At 45.3% G+C, this 11,428-nt stretch overlaps 1 protein-coding gene across 2 annotated transcripts in view; it reads right to left on the reverse strand.

Annotated features, from left to right (window-relative positions):
* The window catches only part of ADCY1 (adenylate cyclase 1), a 154,078-nt gene extending 143,185 nt beyond the window's left edge, over window positions 1-10,893 (reverse strand). The window contains exon 1 of one of the 2 annotated variants that reach the window (XR_008747469.1): window positions 10,087-10,893. Coding sequence is in view for 1 of the 2 variants with exons in the window: in XM_055805941.1 (XP_055661916.1) it covers window positions 10,087-10,755 (669 nt within the window). In the remaining variant the exon portion in view is untranslated. The remainder of the gene's footprint in view (window positions 1-10,086) is intronic. The other variant, XM_055805941.1, reaches the window with a different exon arrangement.
* Window positions 10,894-11,428: the final 535 nt, after the last annotated feature.

An 11,428-nucleotide genomic window follows, 5' to 3' on the forward strand; every position in this document is an offset into this window, starting at 1 on the left:
TTGTTAGGTCCTCTGATGATAAACTAGCAATGCTACAAAAATATCTGTTAAGGATGGAGAATAATTCATAGCTTTGCAAATGGGCAACACCCATTTCAGTACTACTCTTTATCCTAAATGTAAAATACCAATCATAAATACTAACTTTAAAGTCTTTCAGCATATTCTCCTAAGATCCAAGAGTAAAAAAGGTGCATTTTTCATGTCCTTGTCCATAGGCAAGCTAAGAAAATCTATAGCTTACCCTATACATCACCCATCAAATAAATACATTAACTACACATAACATTTGCACTAAATAGTCAGCGGGTATTCAGGAACTCATATATGATTCCCTTAATGGTTCTGTCAGACATCAAATAAAGCTTAAAAATAATGATGCTGAGATAAAAAAGCCATGCCAAACAATTTTAGCAATCACGTTCTTCTAGATTTCAAATTTAGCGATAGCAATGGAACTGATTAACAGCCCAGCAAATGAAGCTCGCTCTCTGCTCTTAAATATCATCAGCCTTTTCAGTGAAGGATGTTCCAGAAGCTGTTATAAGAAAAGCATGTGCTCTCAGTTAGAAGCACACTACCCTCCTACCAAAGCCGCTTCAGCCACTGTGCTCACATTAACCGATACTGTGAAGAGCAGTTTGGAACAGGAATCCCCTCTCCAGGCTGTGGCCTCTTCAAAGGGAAAAAAAAAAAAAAAGGGATCTTTTTAATGGTGTAAGCAAGAAGAAATGGGACTATTGATAAAGCAGTTTATTTTGATTAACAGATGAGGCAAATTAACTCAGCTGCAATCTCCTCGATCTACTGCTGCCTATGATAGAGGGCTGTGCAGAGAAGGCCAAACAAGCTAATGAGAACTTTCTGTCTAGGGGAAGTCAAGCAGCTGCCATTCACCACTGCCATTTCTGTAACTGGTGGTGGGAAAAGGAAAGTGGCATGCTGAACGCGGAGGGAACGCTCACTTTGTTTGTCTGGTTTGGAAAGCATCATTATTCCTTACATGTCAAAGCACAGATGAATGACAGGCAGAGCACCCATCAGAGCTAATCCAACTATGAGCTTAAAAACCAAGCTTCTCAGCTGATTTGCGTTAAACCAGCATGGATCAGTAGAGACATCAGTGCAATGGCTGCAGAGTCACTAGCAAGAATCACACAGGACACCAGTGAGGGGTCATCCTCCATTTCCAGAGCACAGTATCTAAACTCTGCGACCCATCATCCCAGGTGAGAGGCAGCATCCAGATCTTTGGCAGCCGTGACAGCCACGCCCAGGAACCTGCAGAGCAGACTCCAGGAACCACCTGCAACAGTGGGATTTTGATCCTGATACAGCTACTGTCTCTGACAGGTCTGTTTACCCATAAGGAGAGGTTCCTTTCCACTGCCATTACTACCTTCCTGCCATGAGGTGAACAAACAGACCTTGATGTCATACACAGTTCCCACTAAATGGCATGCCCTTTGAGGTCAGTCATTCTAGGATGAAATTATTACAGGCAAGAATAATTTTTGGCATGCCATGTAAATCCCCTCAAAGCCTTGTGAGATGTTTTTTGGTCTTCAGAAGTGAAGAGAGGCTTAGGCCTATATCCTTCACCTCTGGATGAACGTTGACCAAGTTACCTCAAAGTTTCATTTTGCTATGTGGTTTTTTGTACAGCTTAACTCAAGCTCCATACAGAAAGCCAGACTTAGAAGGCATAGGCCTATTTTCAACATCTGATGAACAAATTCCATGAGTTCTGCGCAAGCACGGAATACTGTGCTCAAGCAACAGTTTCAAGCTGTTGATACTTCAAATTAAGGATATATTTTATGTAAACCTCTTTTACAACTGTGTTTATTAGGGTTATTTCATTTCCTAATTTTATGTGGGTGGGTAATTAATTTTCTAAGAGAATCATAAGCAGATTTATAGAAATTAACAAATACTTCTCTGTTATTGTGCACGAACAAGCAACCTATGCAAAAAGAAAAACTGTCAGGTTGGCTATAAACAGCCCTTAATTTTACGTGCTAACCACGATAAAGAACAGTTAATTATGTTTTTCTGTAGAGTTGTATAGGAGGATGCACAACTGTTTGTTACTGAATCCAATAACGAATGCCTTCCTCTGGAACGAAATGTCTGAAAGGTGGTCTTACAGTAGAATGTTGTTCTATAACGTTTTTCATACTAGCTGCATTTAGGTGATTTCTTGCAACATGCATCTCTGGATTACAAAGGACTTCTGTAGCTCCTGAACCACCACTAAAGAAATAACTGTATTTCTTACAGCTTTGTTGCGCTTTATTGCGTGCCTTAGAGCCACACTAGATGGACACTCCTGGGATTTTTCACTATTTCAAATCCTGCTGGAGAAAACAGCTTTTCTATATATATAATGTGTTTGGTAAATTTATTTCTTTCAGAAAACAGGTCATGTGGAAAGTTAATACAGAATTAATAGCCCCATATGATATTTATTGTACATTTATATGAATTAAAATGTACATTATATTAACCCAAGTTGATGGGCAGTGCTTTGCCCAGATTGCACTTGTGTAAATGAAAGGTAATTTGCTGTCTTTGTTTATTCCAGTTGTTGGTTGTCTTTGGTTATTCCAATTACAGAACAAGCAGGTGGACAGAGTAGTAACTACGTTGTTTCCTCAAATTCCTCCAGGTACATATCTCAAAAATTTGAAGCAAAGCCAATTTCTTCCATGACAAGTTTCCCAGAGGAAAAAATAGTAAGAAAGGAAATCACATCCTTCAGAAATTTTCAAACAAAACACGTGGGTCACATTATACTCCTTGATGGTCTCTCAGAGCCATCCATCACAGCCAGCCAAAGACAGCGCTCAGCCCCAAAGCCTGAACCAGCCTCTTACACTTGCACTCTTCCCTTCCCAACAGCAAGGGTCTTGCAGGAGTTTAATACTGCCCAGCTTCTTGTCAGCTGTAAACCATGAACTTTTAAAGTCCTAGATGAAATTTTGTCATAACCTGCTATGAATTAACCAGAACATGAAACCACACTGTCCCTTTGCCACACTCGTAAAAGATTTTCCAACAGTTATTCCATATTGCATAACCAAGAGCTTACAAGCAACAAGGCACGATGCTGTTCTGGCTCGTCTCCCTCCTTCCATACATGTCACCTGCATTTAGTTCTGTTCTGTACTACTGCATTCCTGTAGGGAAGACAGGAGTGTATGGCCTTTTGTATCTAAGAAAGTACAAGACAATAACTAATCGTGATAGACAGAAAACATTATTTTATGCTAGCTGATGTCTTCTGAAATGGCAACAGCAGGATTTAGCATGTAAGAATGCAATGCATCTAAACTGACAGAATGAGATAAGAAAATGCTAGAAAGAAAACTTCTGCTCTAGTTAGTAAGGGTTATCTAATATGGACATGCAGACATTCAGGGCAGTGTTTAAAGCAGATGAAAAATTGAAACCTGCACTAGGTAGATGTGTTATGCTGGTTCTGTCCAGCAAGGCGCTGCACTGTAATAATGGCTGGGGAAAGCAAGACAGGGAAAAAAACCTTGAAGTTTGAGTCCAGAAGAAGAAATGGTTGACCACATCAAGGACAACTATTCTCTATTCTCAAAATCTTCTCATATGAGTTTAGCACTGAATATAAGCAAAATTACATTTGGGGGGTGGGGGTGGGGGTGGAAAGAGAAAAAGAAATGAAAGAAAAAGAAATAAAAGGACAGGAAAAGGACAGGAAAGAAAAAGAAATGAAGGAACAAAGAAAGAGAAACTCTCAATAATTTATCCCATAGAAGCCTCAAAGTTCTTTAAACACGAATTGGGAGCCCCTGATTTCAGAGCTGCACAAACACATATGAAAACTGCTTTTTCACGCAGTAAGTATGTAAATTAAACAGAAATCCTAATTACTAACATTGCATGTAATGTTTTGCTGTTAACCAGGGTCTAGACAATAAATTGTTACCATTTCAAAACGAAGCCACCATTTGGACCATTTTGTTAGCATTAAAATGAAAGCAGTAACAAGACACATGGAGACAGTCTAAACCACACTCATATTAACAAGGCTGGCAACCATACAGCCCTGCAATACTGTACTGCCACTGCTATTACTGTATTGCCATCGCTATATAGAAAACCATATGCTTTGTACTGATTTTGCAAGCCCGCTGGACTGAGCCATATCAGGCATGATCTGGGCTAAAAGTTTAGCTTCTCAGGCTTCACTTTTTTTGACCTTCCTGCACTTTGTTTTAACTGGTTTAAGCATATTTTTTTTTCTAATTGACTAGATGTCTGTAGCTAATTTTCTATTACTTCTGCTTATCTTTGTAGGGTAGCACAATAGTTTTATGACTAGAACATTATGATATAGTATGGAGGTATATAGGCCTATGGAAACATAGCAGAGCCCTTGAGAAGTGGAGACACAGCAGATGGTGTAGAGGAGTATAGGCATGAGATTACAAAAGATGGGTCATAGGCTTGGTACTGAAGCCAACACCCATAGCTATAAAAAAACCCTCACTAACGATCACTTAAAGAAATGCAGACCTTAAGATGGACAAAACTGGGTTTAGGTGTAACAAAGAACAACTACCTAACATACGTAAAAGGAACCATATTTACTAAGTTTGGATGCAACATGGAGCTGTAGGCCAATAAAGAAAGAGAAATGCGTGTTAGCAAACTTATCAAAATGTCCCTGCGTGGACCCTAGAGCAAAAAAGAAGAAACCATGAACATGAACACCCTCTTCCTTCCAGTGACTCCAGATGCTGCCAACACAGGTAACACCACCAGCAGAACTAAGCCACCAGCCTTTAGACTAGGAGAAGCAGGGCAAGGGTGAGCATAACATCAAGGAAAGAGGGTAGACACTACGTGAGTGTATAACAATGTTAGCTGCTTTATTATTATTACATTTCCTGCATAGAAGCCGTCTTTTTCTTTGGTAATAATGGGATCTAGGTCCACCATGGGGAGCCACAGGTGTTATTGTAATACAAACAGTAACACATTAGTCACAGATGTCTGAAAAAAGGTCATATGAGAAAGCTTTGCAAAGAATTGCTACCAAAAAAATCAAATTCTTGGACAATTTTGAATATTGTGACATTCATTGGAGGAAAGCTGCCTTCTCGCCAGGCTGTGAAGTAGGAGAAAAACAACTAAACTGGTTGGATAAATTATCTGTTATTTACTATTTCTCCAGGTCTGTATGATTCTTGCCAGTTTCCCAAAGGCTTCTTGTTTCTCAAGCATGCAGAACCATCAGCATGCTGCTGTTGTTTGGAAACCCATGAAGAGCAGCAATGTCAGCAGTTTGCAGTCTCAAGGAGCCACGAGCGTATGGATCCCTATGTGAAAAAAGACACTGAGCTCTACATTCCATAGAAAAACCCACACTTCAGTCCCTAGATAAAAAGACTGTGGTCAACACCTGGATACCAAATCCCACTTTAACTGCAGAGGGCAGCGGGGGGAAGTTGTACCAATCTTTTAATGTGGACTAAATGTCAACGTACAAGTTAAGGAGTTACACACAGATATTGAGGATCTCCAAGAACAGTGATTGCAATCTTTGGAAAGAGAGGGAAACAGTGAATTCGAACAGATTATTACTGCACAGGTATGTTTGCAATATAAGAGATATTCCTGATGCTAATATTTGAAAAGCACCACAGAGAACGAACTAGCACAGTCCCTCAGCAGTACTTTATATGCATGAAGGAGAAAACCTGAGCTTTGCACCGAATAATAATGACAGTGGAGCTGAGCTGCTTTTGATTTGCAGCCCTTCTTATTAGGCTGCCAGGCTCTACCTTCTGGGTGAGAGACAAAGGTGTGGAGATTAACAGTTCTGTCAGTGATGTGTTCATTAATTACATTTTAAACACTAGCAGAAGTAAGATTAACTTTGGCACAACAATGATAATTCCTTCTGATATTCTAGACTACAGTCATGCTAACCTGCAAATAGTTAAAATAAAATTTTAAGTATTAAATAAATTATTAAAAAAACCCAAAACTGTTACCAGTTTCCTCCATGTTATTTTTTTCATGTTCTACCCATTCCCCACTACAATTTTGATACTTGCTGAATCAATAAAAGTGCCAATCATACAAATAAATAAACACATGCCTAAACCCAGTTTTAATTAAGCCAGAAAAACACATTTATTTCACCACCCTGCTGGAAAAAAAAAATATTTTTTTTTTCACTAATTCTCGATAACGCCTTTCTTTGATACTCATGTTGGAACTTTGGTTTCACAGAAAATTTGCTCTTTCACAAAGATTTCTGGTATAAGTGAGGGAACTTCGTTGTTGTATGATTTTGAATTTTCTGGAAATAAGCACACATTTTATAAAAAAAAGTGGGGGACAACAAAAATATTTACAGGGACAAAAAAAAAAATCATCTAACAGTTAAGTCATGAAACTGTGCACATGCCACCATGGAGTAATTTCTGTGAGCAGCCTTTGCCTTCCTCACCCCATCTGGCCTTAATGTCTCTAACACCCACTCACTGCATCACAACAAAAATTAGACTAAACTCCTTGGGGCAGGGTTCTGTATTTCTGTAACTGCTCTGAAGCAACTAACACAAATCTGGAAGCTGTAGGGGGAAAAAAAAGTAAAATTAAAAGACTGGAGTCCAAGCTGTTAAAACTTCATTTGTAGATTCAGCCACCTGCGGATACTTTGTCACATTATATGACAGGACTATTTTGTTCCATGACTCCAAAGGAAGTTATATACACTATTTACATCCTTTTCAGAGTGTCAAAAAAGACATGCAAAACCAGCTGAGAATTCAGCATGTCTTTTGCCATGAACTTATTCCAAATGGGGTCAAGGTTGCCCGCCAGTACTTTGCATATTTTTAATATTTCTCTCAGATATACACACACACACACACACACATATATATACACATATAAAAATCTATTACTACATTTCTCTTAAGAAATGAGCAGGACAGATTAGCAGACTGGAATCTTTCATTTGATGAAAAAACAGCTACTGAGTGGAAAGACTAAGTTCAATTTCTGCTATGTTACTCCCCCAGCTCTCTTTGCTTCCCTGAACTTGTGTTCCTCCTCTCCTCTTTTATGCATACCTGTGTCTCAACTCCCACATGACCATGACGTGACATCTAATGGTGGAAAGAGCTAGAAGAAATGAGCTTGTGACCTCCACAGACCACCCACAGACAATACTGTGCTGTCAGAAAACTATCACTTCCATATTAAATGTGCTTCACTGTGTGGACCTCATAACAAACTTCTCCTACAATGAGTGGATCTACTGATTTTAATATGTTGAAGTGTTTGCACATTTATATGAATGCAAATTTTGAGCACGCCGTGGGACACACCCAGGGTCTGATTCAACACTAATGAAGTAGTGAGGCTTTTGGCATTCCAAGATTTGCATATGGTGATTCCTCTGATAGCGTGGAAGAGAAGATGGGCATCCTTAGCTTGGCTATGCCCAATTTTTAATGGGTTGAACTTGAAACAACATGAAGTGCTTGGTCTTGCTGACAACTTAACTTGCCATTTTAACTTCAGTGGAAGTTGCTAGATCTGCACTCTCTTAAAAGCTCAGGCTAAACAAAAATAAAATTGGTTCCCTGCCTGAAATCACCCCAAAGTCAAAGGCTTCTTGAAAAGAACGTTGGCCTCAGTGGCTGGTGCAGGGGCTTCTGCATTTCTGCATACAGCAGGTTTCTATTTAAAGCTTTAAATTTACCCGTTTGCTTGGTGTGAGGAGACAGGGTCGGGAGAAAGAACAGAGCCATGGGCACTAGCGCAGCTCTGCCTGCCCAACAGGATGACTGTGCACTGTGGCTACAGGTACTGGGATGGTTGTGGCATAATCCAATGGCTGAGAAGCAGAACTGGACTATCCCAGCCTTTACAAAAAAAGGCTGAGCTACTCTCAGGCTACTCCCAGGCCAGGCAAATAAAATTCAGATCATGTGGCCCTTCCATGGCTTTAAATTTCCAACCGTTGTGAATTTTTTCTCTGGAAAAGAAAAAGCAACTTCTGCATAAGGGAAGAGTCCCTTCCCTGCACAAAGGTGGTCTTCAAACCTGAGGGCTTTCTGCTTGCAAATATATGACAAATCAACAGACATTTCTGTGCAACGCAAGGTCACAGACCAGTTATTTTGCTTGACTCAGAGGTGGTTTCTGCCTCCTGATACCACCAAAGCATACTGCTTGGGAGACTGCATACAAATTATTGAAATTACTGTGGTGGGGAGGAGAGGGTGATGAAGAAGAAATGTACGTGTGTTACATCAGCCGCTAGTCAACTATTTCTATGTATTTTTAAGCCAGCTTCTCGCCTGTTGAATAACCGAGTTACACTAGTGTGAAGAGAGAGAGCTGATTTCCTCTTGTCAAAATGTTTCACGTTCAAGCCTTTGGTTAGATCATTTAATGAGCAGATGTTATTGTCAGCTTCTTTATATTGTTCATCTAGAACAGCAGGTGCCACACTCAGCTGCAACTTGGAATCAAGGAAAATCTGCCTCTGTGTCAGGGAAGCCACGATGAGCTGGACTCCCCAAGGGACTAAATGGTACTCCAGTAAAAAGAGCGATCTTCAGCCCTACTCAAAGAGAAATATCCCAGTGTTTTTAGCATCCTTTTGAATGCTTTTAAGGAAGGCTCCTCTCAGTGCTCCTGCATTTCATCAGCTCTCCCTCTCATGGAAACTCTAAATCACGCATTTAAAAATAGACTATCAGATTATCTGGGTAAATCATAAAGCTCAGCTTATCTCTCTCTTCCCCTTCAAAACATACAATTTATTTTGTCCACCAGCTCAGCGGCGCGAAGCCATGAATAATCTCATTTGCTTCAGTAACACCACTCTTTTGATTGTCCCTGCATCTCTCCATTACGGGCACATATGTGCTGGGCTGCCTGTGCCTGCACGACCATGCAAGGAGGGAGGAAGACCTCACTGTTCTGGGCACAAAGGTGTACGATTCTACTTACGGCAGCAATAACACCCACACCAACTGTGTGCATCCTTGCATCACAACACAGCCTTGCACAGCCACGGCGAATAACACCAGCATTCAGCAGAAGTCATGTAGTAAATACTTCAATTATGCATTAAATTGTTGTTTAAAACCAATCTAGGTGTTAAACCCACACGCTTCCCCTGAGGCTATGCGTAATCAATTGAATGAGGACAGTAATATTTTTTTTCCAGTTTCTCTCTCCCAGTGGTTCGGTAGAACCACACAACGCAGCCTCAAGCAGCAAACCCCGACTCCCAGATACGCACTTCGCCGCCTCCTCCTCCCCCTGCCAGTGCGGCCCATCAGGCCACGGGAGCCGGAGAAAGCCCTGCAGGGCTATAAATAGCTGCTCGGGGGAGGGGGGGAGAGTGCAGCAGCACGTTTCCAAAGATGCTTGCTGCAGAGGGAGGTTTTGCTGGATTAATTCAGCCGGGAAAGGGAACCGCTAGGAAGTTCACTGACACAGCAGGGATGTCTGTGGAGAGGGGGCAGCAGCCGCCCGAGGGAAGCGGAGGGGGAGCGCCTCGCTGGCCGGGAGAGCGGCCAGGTGGGTGCCCCGCTGTGTCCCACCGGCTCTGCAGAGCCCCCAGCCCTCCCGCCCCCGGGGTGGGCACCAAGGCTGGTTTATACGGCCGCGAGGGAGAGCGAGGATAAGGGATCCAGCGGAGCGCTCCCGGCACACGCAGCTTGCCGCCCGTGCCAAGTTCGCCCCGAGTCAGGCAGCCGGTTACACGCACCGGCGGGCCCGGGCCGGGCACCCTGCGCCCGCCGTACCGCTGCCCCCCGCCCCCGGTGTGTCCTGCGGAGGCCGAGCCGGTAGTTCCGGCCAGCAGCAGCCGCCCCCCTCCCCCCCTCCCCACAAAGTTTCGGAAACTCCCGCAGCACAGCTGCGGGCTCGCCCCTTCCCGCCGGGACACGCCGGCCGCTGCCCGGTCACCCTGTCCCGGTGGTGCCTTCGCAGGGGCGGCATCCACCCTCCGCGCCCCCCCGCCGGCCGCGCACCGCGCTGCAGCGCCGGCCCGGCCCGGCCATCGCTCACCGTCCTCCAGAGCCGCTGCCGCTTGGCATTGACGGAGGTGGCGGTGACGATGAGGTGGGAGACGGAGACCACCAGCCCGAAGACGATGGCCAGCAGGGTCCGGACGGGCAGCAGCGAGTAGGAGACGAAGGTGACCAGCATGAGCTGCCACATGCCCTGCTCGGGGGCGCTGGGGGGCTCCATGCCGTAGGCGCCAAGCGAGAAGGGGCAGCAGAGGAAGGAGAAGGTGAAGCTGAAGAGCAAGGTAAGCTTGACGATCTGCTGCAGCTGGGTGACCTGCAGGTACTTGACATTGGTGACGATGAAGAGGGAGAGGAAGATGATGCAGTGCACCGGGTGCGAGCCTTTGGAGATGGTCAGGCTGGGGCCGGAGAGCAGCTCCACCAGGGCCAGGCTGGCGGTGAGCACGATGAGGACGGCCAGCGCCTTGAGGGTAGACGTCTGCTCCAGCTTCAGGTTGTAGCTCTGGAAGAGAGCTTCCAGCTCCTTGCAGTCAAACTCGTCCTCGCAGGCGATGGCATCCAGCAGCAGCAGGGGAGGGGGGTCCCCCAGCCCGGCGCCCGCTCCCGCCGCCGCGGCAGCCGGCGGGGAGCAGCAGCAGTGGCAGCACTTCTTCCTCTTGGTCTTGACTTTCTGAAACGGTATTTCCTCCATGTCAGTGCCATTCATAAACCCCGGGGAAGAAATGCTCCTCCTGGTGTCCCCCGCTGCCGCTCCTCCGCCTCGCCGCTCATAAAAGAGAGGGAGGCTGCGAGCCGGAGCCGCGGCCGCCCCCGCCGCCGCAGCTCCGTGGACGCCGGCACCGGGCGCAGCCCCCGCCGCCGCAGCTCCGTGGACGCCGGCACCGGGCGCAGCCCCCGCCGCTGCCGCCCGGGCGCCGGGGATGGCTGGGACGGCGACAGGAGAGCCTCGCTCGTGCTAACGTGCCAGCCTTCCCGCCTGCCGCCTCTCTCCCCGCTCCCCTCCACCCTCCTCCTCCTTCTCCTCCTCCTTCTCCTCCTCCTCCTCCCCCTCCCCTGGTGCTCCAGGGATGTTAATCTCCTAATGACACCAAAACACCATCCGAAGGCTTGGAATCAAGCGGAGGGAGGGGTGGGGGCAGAGAGGAGTGGGTGGGAGCGGAGGGAAGGGGAGCGGGGGGTAATCAACAGGCGGGTCTCCCTCCAGGTACGGCTGTTTGGAGGAGCGGGAGCTACGGTGGCAAACGGGCTCCCGGGGAGCGGGCAACAGTAAGAAAAAAAATAATAAAAAAAAGGAAAAAAAAATTAAACCCAGCCAGGGGACTGGGGCTAGGAGGAGGAAAAGCGGGGCCGGAGAGAAAGCAGGAGACGGGGAAAGGCAG

The sequence above is a fragment of the Falco peregrinus genome, chromosome 5 (genome assembly GCF_023634155.1).
Source record: "Falco peregrinus isolate bFalPer1 chromosome 5, bFalPer1.pri, whole genome shotgun sequence".
In the NCBI taxonomy this organism is placed as follows: Eukaryota; Metazoa; Chordata; class Aves; order Falconiformes; family Falconidae; genus Falco; species Falco peregrinus.